This window comes from Malus sylvestris, chromosome 12, assembly GCF_916048215.2.
Source record: "Malus sylvestris chromosome 12, drMalSylv7.2, whole genome shotgun sequence".
Lineage (NCBI taxonomy): Eukaryota > Viridiplantae > Streptophyta > Magnoliopsida > Rosales > Rosaceae > Malus > Malus sylvestris.
Genome location: NC_062271.1, coordinates 17,540,842 through 17,560,150, shown reverse-complemented (window position 1 = coordinate 17,560,150; position 19,309 = coordinate 17,540,842). Strand labels below are relative to the sequence as shown.

The 19,309-nt window shown below is 39.4% G+C and overlaps 2 protein-coding genes across 2 annotated transcripts; both read right to left on the bottom strand.

Annotated features, from left to right (window-relative positions):
• Window positions 1-2,549: 2,549 nt before the first annotated feature.
• On the bottom strand, window positions 2,550-5,384 carry LOC126594062 (uncharacterized). Its single transcript, XM_050260264.1, has 7 exons — window positions 4,932-5,384; window positions 4,747-4,843; window positions 4,547-4,662; window positions 3,855-3,899; window positions 3,515-3,540; window positions 3,086-3,221; window positions 2,550-2,961 (listed from the first exon to the last, which is right to left on the bottom strand). The coding sequence occupies exons 1-7, from the start codon at window positions 5,290-5,292 to the stop codon at window positions 2,849-2,851; spliced, it is 894 nt and encodes a 297-aa protein (XP_050116221.1). The 5' UTR covers window positions 5,293-5,384; the 3' UTR covers window positions 2,550-2,848.
• A 584-nt stretch (window positions 5,385-5,968) lies between these two features.
• Window positions 5,969-14,270, bottom strand: LOC126592057 (putative white-brown complex homolog protein 30). The gene is made up of 14 exons (XM_050257816.1): window positions 13,535-14,270; window positions 13,360-13,436; window positions 12,836-13,102; window positions 12,180-12,243; window positions 11,944-12,090; window positions 11,698-11,732; window positions 11,109-11,182; window positions 9,747-10,657; window positions 8,641-8,937; window positions 7,771-8,235; window positions 7,263-7,411; window positions 6,864-7,153; window positions 6,638-6,771; window positions 5,969-6,425 (listed from the first exon to the last, which is right to left on the bottom strand). The coding sequence occupies exons 1-14, from the start codon at window positions 13,765-13,767 to the stop codon at window positions 6,269-6,271; spliced, it is 3,300 nt and encodes a 1,099-aa protein (XP_050113773.1). The 5' UTR covers window positions 13,768-14,270; the 3' UTR covers window positions 5,969-6,268.
• Between the last annotated feature and the right edge of the window lie 5,039 nt (window positions 14,271-19,309).

The window sequence follows — 19,309 nt, the reverse complement described above, 5'->3', positions numbered from 1 at the left end:
AAAAAATACACTCTAAAATAAAATTACATACTCATCAAATAAACTTAAAAAAAAACACTAAAATAAAATTACATAAACTCATCAAATAAATTAAGGATGAGCTTTTTGGTATTTTTTTTTCACACAAAAAGTATATGAAAGCTTTGGTAGAAGGTCTAGAAAATATTGAAATGTGGTGTAAGGTGGAAGATGAGGGTTAGGTATTTATAGAAAAAAAATAATAACTTTTTTAAAATTTTACTGTATTTTAAAAAAAAAAAATCTGTATTTTTTTATATTTTTAATTAATTTTAATGTAGTTAATTAATTTGGACCGTTGGATTTGAAAAATATTCAAATCCAATAGCCCAGGATCGGCCACGTGGCCAACGCCAGCAAATGGCCCAGCTTCTTGGTCAGCCTGTTTTGTGCTGGCCCAGAGACCAGCTTGGGCTGGGTGCCAGTCTGTTTTGTGGGCTGGAGTAAATGGACAGGGTCCCAGCCTGTTTTTTGTGCTGAGTGCTGGCCTAATCCACCACCGGTGGACTTGCTCTATGAAACATGTGAAAAGCCTATCATTTAATCTATTTATTTTTTATGTCAAATTATTATGCTCAAAGTATCAAGTGTTGGTAGCAAAATTCAAAAATTAACGTGAGTGAATGTCACCAAGTCTAAATTTGTTGAACGATAAATAGCAAGAAGATTCTCTTAAAGTGGATTGTTTATAAATTCTTTATCACTTCACAATTTAATGTTAATTTTTGTATTAATATTATAAAATATTGTGACAAAAATATGAAATGGCAGAGTTCCATTTTAAGTCTTCTTAACATTCCTCTTCTTGAATTTACTTGTATAAAAAATCAATGTCTCTCTTAATCAATATACTTCTTACTTTATTTTTCAAGAATTAGATTATGAATTCTAAATTAAGCGCCTTATAACTTTGATTTCATAAGTGTTAGTAAACACATAGGATGTCAGAGTCAAAAAAGGGATAGGCAATCAAGACTAAAACAACACATATCATACGCATAGGAAGTTGGAGTAAAAATGACATACGCAGTCAAGAGTGAAAAAAAAACCCATATAAACGCATAGGAAGTTGGAGTCAAAAAACGCATATCAAATGCATAGGAATTCAGAGTAAAAAACACATAGGCAATCAAGAGTGAAAAAAAATGCATATAACGCATAGGAAGTCGGAGTCAAAAAACGCAGAGGCAATCAAGAGTTAAAAAAAACGCATATTAAACGCATAGGCAGCCAAAGTTAGAAAACGGATAGGAAGTCAAGAGTCAATTTTATTTTTTACTCTTATTAAATGCATGTCAGAGTCGGACAACGCATAGAAATGTTACACTATATTTAGATGAGGAAATTTAGGATTTCAAAGAAATTATAAAATGATGGAATTTGAAATGATAAAAATTTATTTTTAAGAATTTGTGAATTTTCTTATTTCGCTAACCTAAAAGAATTAGAAAACTCAAATATGGAATTTAATGTGTATCTAGAGTCATTAATGTATATATATGTGAGGGATAATAGTTAGGAAATATCAGTGGACGTGGTGGTGGCAGCAGCGGTGACGGTGGGTGATACTGGTGGCAATGGCATGATGGTGGGTGGCGGTGGCGGCGACAGTGACTATGGTAGATGGTAGTGGTGGTGGCAGTTATGGTGGGTGGTGGTAGGAGTGATAGTGATAGCCACTCATGGTTGAGGTTTTTTTTTTTTTTTTTTTCCAACTCTCACTCGTGAAAATTCATAAATGACAACTTTACATGAAATTTAAACTTGGAACTTGGATATCCAAAATTCCAAGTTTTATTTTCACATGAAAATTCTAAATTTCTATGTTTATAAATTCAAACAAGAAAATTGCAGTATATTAATTTATAAATTTTGACTTTTAACCAAATTTTAAGTTTATTTCTCTCATCAAAACAGAGCATTAGAAAATTGACTACAATACTAACATATATCTAATATAATGATCATCTCGACAGTTAGATGGTGATTGTATTAAATTTTATTCACATAAATTATTCTGACCGTCAGATAGTAAATGTATTAAATACATGTTAACATTGTAGTTAGTCCCCAAAGTTAAGAGTCAAAATTACCTTTTACCCTTAATAAACTTTGACAATTGATGCCCAAAAAGTGAACCAGGCTGGCTAAATTGGGATGGATGGCGATAGGCTAGACCTCTCAATCAGAGTACCCCTTACGATATGTTTTTGGCACAAATGATTAAAAATCTTGGGATGCGACAAGTGATGAAATATATTACATCGACATGTGATCCAGTTGCACATTGTATATGCAGTGGTTGCCTTTGTTGCTTGATCCGGTCCTACAAACTACAAGAAGAGGAGCATATTGCCCACCAGTTTTAATGCCACTTTATTTCCAAAAATATATGCTGTGGCAGAAAAGGAGTCCCCAGTCCTTGCGAAGAAACATTAGGTTCAACGGAGGTGTATGTTCATTGAGCCTATATATATTCAGTGTGTGACATGTTGTGTGAGGAGAGAGAGGCACAACGGATATACACTCGGTTGCACATAAGATTTTCTCCACATTATGGTAAGAGTACGGAAAAACGAACTCACAAACTGAACAAACTGATGGACTCTTAAATCTAAACCTTCATTGTTCCTCGACGTTGTTTCATTGTTTTCGGATTACACAGAAGTAAAAAACATGACACCAGAAGCAAGGCATTGGTTTATGGTTTCCTTTCTTCCATTCTCCATTCTAAGCTTTACAAATTCGACTGCAGTATGTGACACGAAACCCTCCTCTTGGGCCATCTGTCTCCCTGGAAAACGAAGAGGAAGTATACACCTTTTGCAATTTATGGCGGTCCTTGGGGTCCTTGGTCTTCCACAGGAGCACCATTGGCTGTCAAGCCTCTGATCTTAACATCGTAGTAAACTTCTTCAACCCTTCTCAGGTCATACTTCATACCTGCCGCATGTGAGAAATGATTAATGCAAGTGGGATGCAAAAAATGTTAAAAAATCATGACGTCTGTCAAGGGTTGAATGGAAAACACGACAATCTATAAGTAGGGTTAAAATGAGTAGCATACCATCAAATTTCTTGCGCAAAAAGTCATTCCGGAGATTAAGCATACGGAAGGCTGCATGAAGATCTGTCAAAAACTTAAGCACCTTTCTTGGACAGTCATAGTCCCCAGCAGTCACTTGGTTAACCACGTACCTCGGCTGCAACAATGCACAGAATAATGAGCCTCTTTCAGTGCAAATTTATCAATTTTTCTTGAGATACGACAATCAATAAACAAATATATCCCACAGATTACTTATATGAATAGCATCTGTCTAGAATTACATTCTATGTCTCTGTATTCAACTATATGCCTCTCCAAGTAAAACACTGTCATATTTTCTCATCATGTCTAATATTTTACTAGAATCAAGCTCAAGACAACAATGTCAACACTTGGGCTTAGTTTGAATAAGCACAGAAGACTTTGTAATTTCCAAAAACTTCTTACCAATTCGTTGGACATGAAACAAATACCTGCAATATGAGAAAAGTTTCCATATCAGTGTCTATTTAAAAGAGATTAGCAACAAATGTTACGCAAGGTGACAACCTACACACATAATATAAACGAGCGCAGATAAGAAGAGTACCTAGGCTAACTTGAATCATAAATTTGTGTTTATGTTGCTGTTGTTCATAGAATGTAACAAAACCGTGAAATATCTATGAAAGGAAATCTTGTGCCTGTCCGTATTGATCACAAAACCTCATATGGCAATACGAACTGTTTGGCTTGTTTCATAGAAACTATAATGCAATCATGAACAAAGAAATCTTACAACACTCACCAACAAGATAGTCTTCAACATCCAGACAAAATTCTGAATCGTTCACTGCAAAATTAGTAGCTATATCAGATTACAAAATAAAAAATAAAGAGTGAGCACAACACATTATGGGCAGTCACGGATCTCATATTTTGTAACTGACGTCACTACATAACAAGACCCTGCCTCAAGGTTTTATACTTTATTAGATATTGGGAGATTCTTGTCACTCTTGCTACTCGTCATGGATCCAAGTTCGGGTGTTGGACCTCCCAGGTTTTCATTACAAGACAACTTGTTTGTGACATGATGCTAATCAGGTTTTTCCATAACCGGGAGGTCCAACATCAATTATTTAAAAATCAAGTTACAGATCTTAATCCGAGTCTAGATTACTAGTACGATGGCACTAGGAATGGGCAAAATCCTAAGTCTGGCACAGCCAATGCACTAGTTTATACTCAGATTAAAATCAATCTGAAATCTGAATTTTAAATTTATCGATGAAAAACCCTGAACATGGGCTGCTCTCTAATAACGAAAAAGTACCCCAATCCATTGGTTTGAAATCCATTTGTCAACAAAATTACGCATTGATTTCACAAAACTGATACTTACATATATAAACGATGCAGGAAACATCAAAATTCCGCTCAGATTATACAAACTAATAAACATATAACCATGAACAATGACAGAGAGTCGAAACGTACGTCCAAGTTTTCCTTCAGCTTCAGTGTGCAACAAAAGAGTCCCTGTCTCCAACCAGTGCATAAACGCAAGCAGTGAAACCACAGTCTGCGTCTCAGTCCTCCAGTCACCATGATATCTAAACCCACACAAAACACATCAATTCCAGTCCCAAAAAACCAACCCGAAATTCAAAATTCCCAACAATGTCCCCGTCACTAACCTATAGTACTGCCCAGGAGATTCACGCACGACTTCAGCGAGCCGATTGTAGAGCTCCTTCAGCACGCCAATCTGTCCCTTCGGCTTCTCCAAAACCTCTGCTTTCGAAATTAAATCGTAAAACGACGAAAATTAGTCATCGCATTAGCCTTAATTATTTCGATTAAGCAAATTCGAGGAGATTACCGGGAGTGGAGCGAGACTGGTGAACTAGGAGGAGGCCGGAGTGCATTAGCCTTGTGGTGGACTCGATCTCCATAACCACAGCTCGAATGCGCTCGCGCAAGGTCCCGGACTCTTCAAGCTGAGCTCGGAAGTCCTCGAACTGCTTATCCAGCGGGGGAGGCGTGAGGGGTTCGCCGCCAGGCATCGACGCGGAGGAGAGAGTGGCGGAGAGGGAGGGAAATGTTTGGGGTCTGAGGGACGGAGGTGAGGGTGGGGTGAGGAGTGTGAGACGGAGAGGGAGGAGAAGCGAGGTGAGGTGAGGGTTAGGGTTAGGGTTTAGGGAGCGGAAGAGAGAGTGGGCGTTTCGAAACGCTGACTTCATAGTCTCGGTCTATTTACTTTGTTGGGGGGGTTTCTGCTGTTCATGGATACGTGTTGCGCGCGCGTATGGAGGAATTGAAGCAAAGTTCGTTAAACTCACGATTCTGATTGTCATATATAGACATTATACTTATCGAATTAAGAGGCTTGTAAATGAGAGGTTTTGAATCAACTATGAGCTCAAATTTTGGCCAAGTCATATGGTAGAGTCTTACATTTTTTTTTGTTGCTTAAAAACACTCCAATGACGGAACGTACAATATTCATCTTCTTGCGGAAGATGTAAATAAAAATGTATCACACAAAAGATATAAACAAAGAGAGGAGGAGATGGTGGTATTGTCGCTTTTCAATTTTGATCTGATGTGTTGTAATCAAGTTACAGACATGCCTCTATTTATAGGAGTTTAATCCGACAAATTCTTACATAAAAGAAGAAAATATTTCACCTAGCTATGACATTTTCATCTAATGCTCATCAAAGTCCACTTTGGCTACCTTTCTTACACAAACCCATGTGTGACATTCACACTACATTTCACAATAAATTTGCATTTTTCTTTATATCCTTTGGAGGTGAACCCCACCAAACAAAGAGAGAAGTATAAATAAAATCTTAAACTTACATCTCTCCCGTTAGAGTAAAACAAACATTCACACGTTCAGAAAATGTAAAATGAGATGTAAATGTGATTTCTACATCACTAGTTTGTATATTTCCATTGGCTCTCAGAATTAAAATGTACACAAGACTGGTTTTTATAATGTTTCTATAATGAACTTCAATGGCTCTTTTGTACAAATAGGTTTAATCTTGAGGAAAATTTGGTAATAATTTATGAATATATATAGCAGTTTCTGGTCACAGAGTTAGCCTGCCATCAATTCCTGTTGCTAAACATCTTTTGCTTCACTTCTGATCAGTGACTATCATACAAATTACAAGGCTATTGAAATTTGACTTGTGCACAAAAACGCTACTTCTTTTGGAAAGTCACCATCAGAATGAAAGCCAGAATACGGCTAAGCACGCCAATGGCGATGAGGACGATCAGACAAAGTGTCCAATCATCCAGGTTGAAGCCTCGTTTTGATAATGCGGTGCAGCGAGTGATCAGCCACACCCCGGAGTACCTGATCAAGAAACGAGCAAAATAGGAAGGAGGAAATCGACATCCAAATTGCTAACATAATGCAGGAGAAAACTTGCAACATTGTTGGGCGTTGCATGGACCACAAATGTGTGTGCACCAAGTGACGTGTGGGTGTCGATTAGTAAGTGAGTGTGCATTCATAAGTTACCACGCTAACTACCGCGACAAAGAGGAGGAAGGATCGAAACAAACCTTTCAGCATTTGCAATGAAAAAAGCCTCTAGTGCCCACTTTGTGTAGCAAAAATTTGCTACATGCTTCGCTAATAAATTATCTTTCGCTTGGTTTGCAATGAGGGTCGAAACAACAGGAAGAAGCACGGACCACTGCAGATAAGCCGAGGACGAGAAAGTAGAATTGATTAGCTTTTGAGGAAATGTAAAATTTACATGTGTAAACTTGATGTTACGGTTTATACCAGTTGGGCAGGACTAGGATCAAGGTAGATGGCAATTGCATAAGCTATGCCCGTCACACAGTAGACGAGGCAAAGCAAAACAACGTAATTGTCCTGAAAGGATGACCTTGGGTTGTTAAAGAAGTAGAACATGGATAGATAAACCAATGGCTTGACGATTGTATTGAAATGGTCCAATGTGTCTTTGGACAGAAAATGAGCCAGACTGCTGATCCCGGATGCACTCTCTCTCCAGTACTGTAATTTGTCCAGAGAAAAGGTTCTCAATGCTGAAATTTTGCATAGCAGTGCTGCAATAACAAAAATTAAGATGATAAGAAGTGAGCAAAGACCGACAATAAGAAAATTGTCTAGTCGAAGAAACAGCAAGTTACAGTTATCCAACGGTTTGTAACTTACAAACAGCAATGACAGTATACATATAGCCATGGGCCCCAAACGTTTCATCCTTCACTTTACCAAGAGTCCCTAAGATGGCTCCAGCGAGTAATAGAATCAGGTAATCAGCTGCCAGCATTTGGGCATCTCGTAGTCGCTGCTTACCAACCCTGAGAGAAACTACCTATAAGAATTTCAGGCTAAAACTAAAAACGGTCCGTAGACTTTAACAGCCAAAGGAGTACTAATATGAAGCTGAAAAATGATCAAAGAATGCCCTTTTCGACTCAAGGTTTTCCAGAATTTCCAGAAAAACTGAAAGATAAACATGTCACCCTGGAATGGTGAAACACTGGCCAGTCTTTTCAATTCACAATTTTTCGGAAAACTAGAAAACCTGGTCATGCTTTTGAGGATTGTATGGTACCTTCAATTATGTAGTAACACCAAAATAAAATTAAAAAAAAATAGACAGAATATGGAAGCTTATGCATGTTAAAAAAAGAAACTTTAAAAATGGATGCTATACCTCCCTACAAAATATCTGTACTGCCGAACCACACCAGGAGTAACTCGGCTGGATAAATCCTTAGACGTGAAGAAGTTGTGTTGCAGGTGATCTTTTTTCACCTCAACACTAGACTTGACATCCTTCCACATATCTGCAGCAAAAGATTGATCTCTTTTCATTACAGGTTTTGGGCCAGCTGAACTTGCAGCAATACCATCAAGATAATGCAGCATATCTTCAGGTACCGGGTACCCATTATGAAGCATCCACCTTACTGGAAGTTCTTCATGTTTCACACCTGAGCTTGGTTTTACTATTCCCTCCAAAATGTCAATGAAGTGGTCGGGAGGATTAACACGTTCTGGTACAGCAATTCCGATGCCAGCAAAATATTCTTCAACTTTCTTTACAGATCCATGATATACAACAAAACCTCCTTTGGCTAGAAGAATGAAATCATCAAACATCCTGAATAAGGCATAGCTGAAAGGACAAACACCTTAAATCAATAAGATACAAAAAGAATTAAAAAAAATAGCAAATAAAAAACGGCCTTTTATCCTTTAACCTGGCAATTAATAATTACATGCTTTTCATCACGAACTTTCAAGAGAAAGAAATAGGATACTCTTGTTCATTTCTTTTTGGGAAAATGATAAAAGGACATATTTTATGACCACGTGATGTGGTAATGGATTATTTTTGGGAACATGATAAGGGGACTATTTACTCGCAGACCATGTGATGTGATGGTTGATGTATATTAATCACATTCATTATTTCGACCAGTTATCATAAACACATCGACTGCCACATCGTATGGTAATAAATTATGGCTGCTATACCTCAAACCTTATGTTATGTGGTGAAATCTTAGAGAGAGCATACCTTGGTTGGTGAACTACCATGCAGATGTTGACCCCTTCACGAGATTCACGTCGAAGTGCTTTAAGAAGTAACTGGGAAGATGCACTGTCCAAACCAGTTGTAGGCTCATCCAAGATCAACAATGAAGGTTCCATGACCATCTCTATGCCTACATTTACACGTTTTCTTTGACCTCCAGAGACTCCTCGTTTCTCCACAGTACCAACCAAAGAGTCTCTCACTGACTGTAGTCCCAAGGACTCAATAACTCTTTCAACAACCAGGACTTTATCAGGTTTTGGCATGTTTGCAGATAGCCTGCGGTATCAAGGAGTCCAGCAACAAGGATATAATAGGAATCAGAATAAAGCAAACAAAATTACTGATACCAGTCCAATCAACACAAAACTTACATATTAGAGTTAAGAATTAGTGGCCAGACATAATCAATTACAATAAAAAAATTTGGTAAGTATGGGATAGGAAGTTAAAATATGAGTAAAGGATAAAATGAGAAAATTGTATGTGAAATGAGAAAAGAAAGTGGAATATCAACACTAAGCCTTAGCCAGCATGTAGAAGTCTGTTAAAGGATAAAATGAGGAACAACCATAAAATATATTCATCAATAAAATAAATTCAAGGAATTTCTATGATGAAGATACGAGAAAATATGTGTTCTTCAAAGCATGATGAATGAAATAACCAATTAAGGGATGAAATAAAAAATGGGTCATATGGAAACCAGAACCTCATCCGTAATAGGAGTATACTGGTATCTAAGGATGCTAAAAGTGCCTCGATATAAATACACCAGATTTTCAATTCAAAAGAGTATCATGTAACAGATTTTAATTAGTACAAAATTTAGTGCTCAATATTGTGCTAGTAGGTTTTGACTACCATTTATGCTCAATCCGCATCTTATAAACTGCCATGAAATAGTATGGAATTAATGGCTAATGAAATTACAGATATGTATTAAAATGTGAGGATGTGTAATAATTAATGACCATAATGACACTTATTCATTAGCAATAATAAAATTCCACATATAACAAAAGTATGAAAAAGGACATAATTCAAAAATTGAGCTAAACTGCTGCGCGAACTTGTGAGTTACATACCTGCACCTTGCACTGAATCGGAGATTCTCCTCCACAGTCAAGTTTCCATGTACAATATCATCTTGAGGCACAAAACCAATGATTTTCTTATATGAATGCATTGGTTCAGATTTTCCATTTATAAGAATTGAGCCTGTCACAGTGCATCCAGTTACTTTTCCTGACAATGCTGAAAGGAATGTTGTTTTCCCAGCCCCTGAAGGACCCATGACTGCTGAAACTCGACCAGGCAAAAGTTTCCCGGTTACACACCTCAAAAGAGTTTTTTCTTTTCCTTTCAGTGTGAGAGTTAAATCTTTGAAATCTACTTCAATCACAGGACGGGTCTTCACTTCAGTATCGGTGGCCATTTGGATTAGTCCTGTGAAGGTTAAGTTGCTTGGTTGTTGCATAGCTTTCTCCTTCTCAAGTTGCCCATATGCATACTTGAAAATTTGACTGTGAGTATGCAGGTTTTTTACATTTGGTACTTGTTTTTTAATATTTTTATCTCCAATCTGTAGATCAAAACCTTCATTACCATTTGGATCATCCTCAAAGGATTGCATCATTTTCGTAAGGTTGCTAGGTTCCTTTTTCTTCGCTTTGGAAGCAGCTGCTGATGTCTGCTCGCCGCTTAGTGTACCTGGTATCTTAGGTGGTAATGATATCTCTTGGCCTAAAACCTTCAGTGGCTCTGATTGGCCCCTTGCAGATTTTTTGCGAGAAAATGCGCGAGACATCTGATCTTGCAATCCCACTTTGCGCTTCTTGACTAGATTTCTTGTAGATTTCCATCTTTCGCGTGCTTGTGCAGTTTCTCGTGCATGTCTTGCTGCAGCTTCCCTGGTCTTAGCCGCTCTTTTTTCTCGAATGGCAAGAACATGATCAGAACAGTTATAAACTATGAGCAGCACAAGACTCAGTAAAACCTACACAGTCAAGTGAATCTGATTGATCAATTAGGCCAATATATATATAAATATACATGTGTGTGCAGTGAGATTCGGTTGAGGGATCCCCCAAATAAGCTTATTTGACACCCCTTTCAATGATCCAAACTGTAGTTTTATGTCTTTCCTCAAAGATTATCTCAACAAAAGATCACCCAAAATGGGAAACCATATGACCGTTAGATTAAATGGTGCTTATTTTAGTGTTTCTTTTCGTCTACTTTCTTCGCTAAAATTGGATGTTTTAATAGTTTTGGACTTGTCTAATTTCTCTATGAATGAAAAAATTAAAATATGAACTGCCTAAACCGAAATTGAAAGCCACAAGGACCACACCTAATACTTCACTTGCTGATACAATAAACTACACCAAAATAGCTTATATTTTATTTTACAAATTTTCATCTAAGATTATGTAGTAAACACTTACAATGAGGATGATCCCATAAGCATGTATCTTCTGGTTGGCAGTGCCTCGACCACAAGCAGTCAGCTTCAAGCATGCTGTAAATAGTCAATTGATATCAATAATATATATCCGACCTCCTAAAAATTAGAAGTATGAAGGATAACATCTAGAGGAGCACGGATTTGTGAACGCATAATGGTTTTGCAGGGCTATAGTTATGGCCAAAAGAAATTATTTAAAAGGATCTAATGATTTACGATGCAAGTAACCCATTTTATTGCATTCATCAGAAAAGGGTAACCAACTCTTCCTGTATTTTATTCAAGCACCTAATATTGCAAAACTTATTTAAAAGGATCAACTCCGTTTAAAATTTGACGCTAAGAAGCACAGTATCAGAGAAAGGGAGCAAAATTTGCTCATTCGAAGACTATATTGTCAACCAACATAACCAAGAAATATTGGGGAAAGTGACAGCTCCAATCTAACACCCAAACTCATGAAATGAAGCAGAAACGGAAAGGAAAAGTTATTTTACTGTAACTCGCTGGAAAACAGCATGTCTCTAAATCACTAAAAAGCTATACATGGAAAACATAACAAAACTTACATTGTTGTGCAGTTGCACCCACCCTGCAGTAAAACCTGAAATTGCATGAGAACACAATCTTAGTAAAATAAAATAAAAAGATGCTGAGCACAATAAGTTGCCTATTTTCTTAAATCATGCACCTGCACCAAGACAGACTAGATTTATTTCAGAACGACTGTAAGCTCATGGATTATTATCTTGCAGTAAGTAGCAAGCCGCAAACAAGTAAGTAAATTATTTGAGCTTCCGGATGAGAATCAATACCCGCTACTGCAAATGTATTTACGAATAGGAGATGGACAGTGTGATCCAGCTGAGCAGAAAATATCATTTTTAAGTTCAAAAGCATTCCACATATCTGCACCGCCACACGTATGATTTGGTTCTCCTGCTGGTATCTGGTAACTATATCTGCAATATTGTATCCACCAATGAATACTGAATTAGTATTGACGAATAGGAGAGGACAAAAAGGCTGTCAAGACTAGGATATGACTCACGGATCACATAATCCAGTCGTTCGATTCAGCTTTGCACGGGGACAGAAAGAACCTAAAGGACAAGCTTCATTTACAAAAATAAAAAAATAAAAAATAATGTGTTAGGTTTCGCTCAATATCATCAATACATCATGCACTTTCAAATCAGCAAAATTATGTGGACTGAGAAAATTTGTCATACAGTCGAGAGTATCTTTACATGTATGTTTCTGATTGTTGATCAATAAATTTTTTTCTGAACTTAAAAATCATAAGCTAACATGTTCATGATTTTCATCTCACTTGTTCAATAATCAGACAGGTACATTAGCATCCAATGTTATGATGTAATATGATTTTGGACTCGAACAACGATCATGTGGCAAGACATCTATAGCACCAACACTTCTAGTCCTCTCAAACAAGAAACGAGACTTGTTACTTAATGAAAACCCTATAGTCGATCCAATACGCATGAGATTAAGAAAATGACAAAATGGATATCAAAATTAAGGGTGTCACCGGAAAAAAAAAAGTTAAGCATCAGCCTCATAGAATGAATAAGATGCTAAAGAAATAAATGTATGAATAGAAATCAATAACACTAAACTCTTTGGACCATATTATGGACCACAACTCTCCTAATAAGGGTAATACGAGCATTATCATGTACTTACGTATCATACAAGTAAGGCCCTCGGGGCAGAAGAACCCTGAACAACAAGGCTGACAATCACGAGTTCTAGGTGGCAAGTCCATAACCTTGAGGTCAACCTTCTGGCCGACTCTACAGCCCCAACCAGGTTCACATCCGGAAGCCCACGAGCTCAAATTGCAGTTCTTGTTTGGTTTTAAGTAGTTGGAACGTTTTAGCTCACTCGCTATGAAACTCTTGAAATATAAATGTATTTCCCCTGCTGTACATATTCGATCAGTGACATCTCCTGGTGATTGAATCACATCTTTCATTAGGAACTTTAATGAGGTGTAAGCTATACAAAAACATTTGAAAACTAGCTAGCCAGGAGAATAGAAAACAAGAATGTAGCATGCTATCATATCATTAGAACGAATAAGGGTTGTACAAACAAACCGTGGCGGTCACACCATTAGGACTAAGGGCCCCTTTCTCTAATGATAATGGCTATATGAAAACACACCAAACAAAGAACAAAATTTCAGAATTGACCGAAGCTCATACCATCCGTCTGCTTAATGCACTCGCTCAAGAATTCCAGCTTTCCCGAAAAATTGAATGCTGTATTCCAATCCTCATCCCTGAAAACCAAGAAAAAAGAAAATCTTATGCTTATGAAACCAGAAATGTTACAGCAACGAAACAAACTAAAGGGAAAGGGAAATTGGGTTTTACTCACAGATTCTTTATGCAGAAACCCATAGTACTTTTCAGGTTAGTGCTAATATATCTAGTGACAATGGAAAGCCGGCTATAGATTAGCTGTGTAACCTCAGAAAGCACGGCAGCACTTTTCGTCCTGCTGTAATCATCTCCGTTCACACAATGCGTGCCCGGCAATAAGTTCAAAACAATGATAAGAAACAGAAAAACATGGGGAACCCAACAGGCATTAATCCTCAATCCCCTCATTTCTAGAACTTGGAGCACCCCATATCGCACATTGTAAGAAAACCGTCCAAGATTCTTCTACCTACTAACAACACACGCAACAAGTTGTAATGGAAATCAAATTCCCAAGCGGTCCATGGGAATTGACCGTGGAAGCATTGCCCGCAAGTGCAAACATCTTCACCAAACGAGCATGTCATGCAATGCTGCAACAAGTTGCAAACCCAGATGAGCGAAAGAAGCAAATTTGAGAAAACGGGTGGATGAAAATGGAGATGGGATTGTAATCTACGATAAAAAAAAGTTAGGTTTCGCGGACCCAGAAGAAAGAATGGAGCAAATGGGTTGCTTGGAAGTGAAGGAAAATGGAACGTTGCGAGGTGAGAGAAGGGAAAGAATGGGGGTTGAAGACGAAGGTGGCGGAGGGGACTTGAGAGGAACAAGAACTGAGAAAGCGTAGATGATTTTGGGCAGAGGGTTTCGTGTGAATTCTGGAGGCGGCCCGGAAATTGGGCTGAGGAAATGGCGGGGAGAATGTGTGGCCAGTGGCCACATTTTGAAGGTAGTAAAAAACCACATTTTGAAGTAAGAAAATTCAATTAAAAAAAAAGAAGAAAAATATTCACTTGTTGCAGTTCTACTAATGTATCTAAGGATATCTTTGAATATTCCTTTTAGTAGTTAATATCGTATTAGAGTTGTAATTCTATTAGGGTAAGGAATAACCTTTCCCTGCTACTATAAATAAGGCACAATGACGTAGAATAGAACTGTTGACCCTAAAAACTATCAAGCATCTGTGGCTTGCAGACCGAGTAATTAATGAGCTAACTACGTCTTTCGGTTGTATGCGGGCGTGCCAACTCGTCGGCCGAGCTCGACCGGGGAGTAAAATGTGTTGATGGTGTGTTGGGTGCGCTGCTAACTTCTGAATCTCGCGACTGCGGCCGAGGAAGGAACACACCTCAGCCTTCGGGTTCTAGAGCCTGAAGACAAGACTACTAGTTCTGCGAAGTTCACAAATCGTCGGCGCCGAATTCGGTCACAATGATTATATTAGTAAGAGTATAAGCACACCAAATCGACACCAGAGTATAGGGACACAGATACTCAAAACATATATATGTCTTGATGGTAAACGTGGTTCGGCCGTCAGAATGTCGAACTCTAAAGCCTACTTGTGAGTATCCAAGCATAAAACAACTCAGCGTTCGATGTTTCAAGCCATAGTAAACTGTAACACATTACTTCGCCGAGAAGGCTAATGAAATGACCTTTGCCAATAAGGATTTTCAAATCCTTCTCGACCGAGACTTGGATAGATAACCAGTCAGCCTCGACGCAGTGCTGTTTATCCAAACTGAAGGTGCTTCGCGATCGGCTGATTCTATGGCGACAGTGCTATTTATCCAAACTAAAGATGTTTGCATGTTGCCTTCACAGTACTGTTTATCCAAACTGAAGGTGTGTTGGCGAAAAAGAAACTAAAAATCTCAAGGTTATTGAGAGGTTTGGCGTAGAGCGAGGGTTTGTGCAGGTCAGTTTGTGTGTTGAATTAGATGGGGCTTGACGATGCACTCCTCCCTTTATTTATAGTAGCCAGCCTGCTTCTGATCAAATCAAAATCATACTCGAATTATGACTCCTTCCCCCGATTCAACCTTATCTCGGCCAGTCCTACTCCTATTAAGACTTTGAACTCAACCCCTTATCAAGCCGCATTCAATCCCAAGCTTCAACATCTTTATCCTACCGAAACTCCTTTTTGTATCAAGATTCAACTACCATATCCGTCCATCTCGCAATAGGACTCACCCACATCCCATGATTCCCAATAGGACACGGCCAACCTTGACTATGCTGCCCACGAGCCTGATGACCCCCAGCGACTCCTAAGCAAGGCCTATGGGCCGAGAACAATTCTAAACTCAGCCTAAACCAGTATTTTTGGCCCAAACATTGCCCCATTGCTTCTGAGGTCAATCTACATTCCTTGGTCGAGCATCGGCCTTGAAGACGCGAAACCGACCTAAAATAAACATTAAACCCCCTCGAGAAATACGACCTCGATTCTCCCAACCGTCCTAGTACATGTCGATCCTTTGGTTAACCTAGCAGCCCTTAATCATGATCCTCGAAAACGTGCAACAGCCAAAACGTCTCTTCTACATTAAATCCATCGCAACACGCAATCGTGCATCCTCAAACCGCGAAAACCTCGATTTTTTCAACTGGATTCTTTGAAAATCAAACGTTTAACCTTTTTTCCAAAATGCCTATAAATACCTGAACCTTTGCCATTCGTACTTTATGTTTTCCAAAATCCTTGAGACCTCATCGCCATTTTGCTTTTAAAATCCCAGAAAACCTAAAATCCAAAATCCTAAAAAACTTCAAGCTCTTAACCTAGAAATCCTCAAGCCTTCATTAATGGCCTCCTTCATCTTCCAGCTCTCCAACGAGTGCAACAAGTGCAAGGACTTCATCTATCGGAGCACCGTCAAGACTCTACGCTTCGAGAGTGATTTAAACACTACTCATAAATTCCTGAGACCACTCTTTAAAGACGCAGTGCCATCGTCCATCAACAACCTCTTCAAAGAACACTACCTGACACATTTGCTGCAAGGATTTGATTAGTCAAAGTGGTGCCTAATAAAGCCTCAAGGAGTCTGGCCTCCGACCAACGCGAACTGGGCTACTTGGGTCATACAGATGGAAAATTTCTTTGGTAAAGAATGGGAGGCTCTCGGCATCCACGACGCCATTAAGCTTTCGACCATGGAGATTGCCATGGATAAAGAACTCTTTATGGCAGCTATAAGCCTCTGGTGCTCGGCCACCAACACCATGATCCTTCCTTTCGGCCCTATCACCCCCACCATTCTCGACATCTCAGTTATCCTCAGGACTTCTCCTTCTAGCATTCCAATAGATGCCGCCCTTATTGGATGCCCGTCAAACCTCGACCTCAAGGTATTATTCGACGAACGGGCCGTCGAGATGTTAAGCCAAGAAGGTCGAGAGCCTTCAAATGAGGAAGTTCAGAAGTTGCATAAAAAATTTCTCAACTACAACACCTTCATCATTCATTTTGCTGGCCGAAGGGATGCGAGTCTACAGAAGGGAGAACACGAGGCCTTCCTATTTTACTGGTACAACAAGTTATCTGTTGTACCAAGTCAAATAAGTGCTTGGTCGAAAATATAACGGTGGCTAAAGCCCTGGCTAGTGGTCACTCTCTAGCACTCAGTCCAGCTATCCTCGACAACCTTCTGCGCTGCCTGGCTGAAACGACCATCAACAAGATTGACCCGCACCTGAACGGATCTCTCTGGGTATTCCAACTCTAGCTGCAAGTCTATTTTTCCACTCTTCGGCCAAAAATCCCCAACCTTCAGTCCACTACAGCGCTCGGCCTTCAATTGGCTTCTCGATTAACGCATCCTCATCGAGTTGAAGAAGTCTTCAAACACTTCTTCGGCCTAGACGTCCTTTCTGACGATGAATTTTTAATATGCCGCCATCAAGAGTACCCCCACTCCAATAGGCTCCCACATCAACCTGGAGTGAAAGTGAAGATGCTGGTCTTCTTCAAAACTGGGGGTCGTTCATGTTAACTCGCGACCTTCCTCTTGGTTGCGATGCTCGCCGAGCAAGCTGGGAAGTCTACCACCCCCACTTTGTTGCCCGACAACTTGGCTACCTCCAAGGTTGCTCGGTGCCTCTACTTACTTCCCACTTCTTTCTAAGCCGTGGACACCTCTCTGGTTCCTCAAAAAGGAAGTGTAGAGACACCGAGAAAGAGTTTCAGGAACGGTGTTGTGGATGCAAATTTCTTCCTCCTCGATCTTGGACGATTTTGCACCTACAAAACAATTAACACCTTAGGTTAAGGCCAAGAGCCTCACGCGCCCACGATGAATGGGGGGGGCTTTGGCCGAAGAACCTCCGATGCCAAAGTTAGAATTTAGAGAGAAATAGTGTTTAGAGAATTTTGGGATTTTTGCCAAAGTATTGGAATTAGCTTTTTGGTGAGAATGGGAGTATATTTATAGGGATAGGAGGTGGCTAGGGTTTTTAGGTTTAATTTAGGTTTAATTAGCCAATTTATTTGGCTATTAAACATAAGATGAATGTTTTGGTGGTTTTTGAATTTATTGGGTAATAAAAAGGAAGAAATGGTGAAAAAGGTAGAAAAAAGTGATGGATTAGGTTTTGAAATGGGGATAGCCGGCCATGTGGTGTTTTAGGGTTGAATTGGATGTATTTTGTAGTTATTTGGATGTAATGGATGGTTTAATTGACAATTAATGGGTTAATTAGGCAATAAACCCATTAATTAGCCAATTAACATAATTTAAAAGGAATGTGTTTGGGAATTACCTTGTAGAAAGGATTTGATGAGATGGACTTTGAATTGTTACCTATTTTGGGCACTTCTGTCTTGGTTGAAAGAGGGTTGCCCGCTGCTTGCGCGTAGGAACCTCGTTGTACTGCAAGGGTATTTTTGTCATTTTTGTCCAAAAAACCACGTGTCGCCCTGTGAATATTTTTGGCTCCACAGGTGCAAAAAATTCTGCCTTCGACCAACTGTTCCTGAATCTCTCGGCATTGACACCTTCGACGACTGGTGGGAAGAATATACCTACGACTTTTTGGCGCTTCGGTTGAAAACGTGGTCAACAAAAATTTTGGCGACCAACACAAAAAAGCTTATGCCCCTCAATTCAAAGAGACATCCAAGGTATACATCTATCTTTACCTTTATTCTTTAAACACTTAATCAGTTTTACTAACTAGATTTCACTTTCTCAAGTGGTCGAGTATTGAAATAGGCAGACGTGATCGCTGGGGTTACGGCCAGGAAAAAATTGATCCCTTCCTCTAAGAAATCTAAAACCATTGCGCAAAACACATTGAGCAAACGGCTTCGCCCGGACACCGAGATGATAGGTGAAGCCCCTCATCCCACAAAACACATCAAGAAATTGGCGAAGAAAGGAGCACGAGACATTCACGTTATCTCCAGCCAGACCACCGGAGTGACCGCTCCTAGTGCCTCTCCTTCTGCTCCTGTTGTCCAGGCCTCAACGGAGAAACAGCCAACTCCAACTAGCCCAACACCACAAGTTCACCCGGCCCCTGAGGTCCCCGAGGTCGTGGTTGAACCAGTTGATGTACCGATGGTCGAAAAACTTACAGCCCGGGGCCGACCGTATCACCTGTCCTGGAGGAGGCAACCCATTCGGTTGGGAAAAATCTCCCCCAAGAATGCAAAACAATCAGCAATCATCTTAGAAGAGGTATGATTATGTTGTTGGTAACTCTTTTCTCTCATTAAATTCAAAAGTATTAACAGCTTTTTTGTTTCAGGATGACGAGAGTCACGAGATTTCGCTAGCGAGTCGCCCTCGACCAACCGAACCTCATTCCATTGAGCCTCCCCCTGTGGTTGAGGCTACTAACCAAGTCGATCCTCCTGCAGCCAATCGTGGAAAAATGCCTCAAATTGAGCCTGAAGAGACGGCAGAAACACCAATTCACCCACAGGATCAAGACC

Excerpts from the sequence above, each read along its gene's own strand:
- LOC126594062 (XM_050260264.1), bottom strand. The coding sequence starts at position 5,292 with ATGAAGTCAGCGTTTCGAAACGCCCACTCTCTCTTCCGCTCCCTAAAC. Across the intron at positions 3,541-3,854 it reads TGTTGAAGACTATCTTGTTG|GTATTTGTTTCATGTCCAAC; the intron begins GTGAGTGTTGTA and ends CTCATATTGCAG. Across the intron at positions 2,962-3,085 it reads TTTGCGCAAGAAATTTGATG|GTATGAAGTATGACCTGAGA; the intron begins GTATGCTACTCA and ends CACATGCGGCAG.
- LOC126592057 (XM_050257816.1), bottom strand. The coding sequence starts at position 13,767 with ATGAGGGGATTGAGGATTAATGCCTGTTGGGTTCCCCATGTTTTTCTG. Across the intron at positions 13,437-13,534 it reads GGTTTCTGCATAAAGAATCT|GGATGAGGATTGGAATACAG; the intron begins GTGAGTAAAACC and ends CTTGGTTTTCAG. Across the intron at positions 7,412-7,770 it reads TACAGATATTTTGTAGGGAG|GGTTGGTAAGCAGCGACTAC; the intron begins GTATAGCATCCA and ends AGTTTCTCTCAG.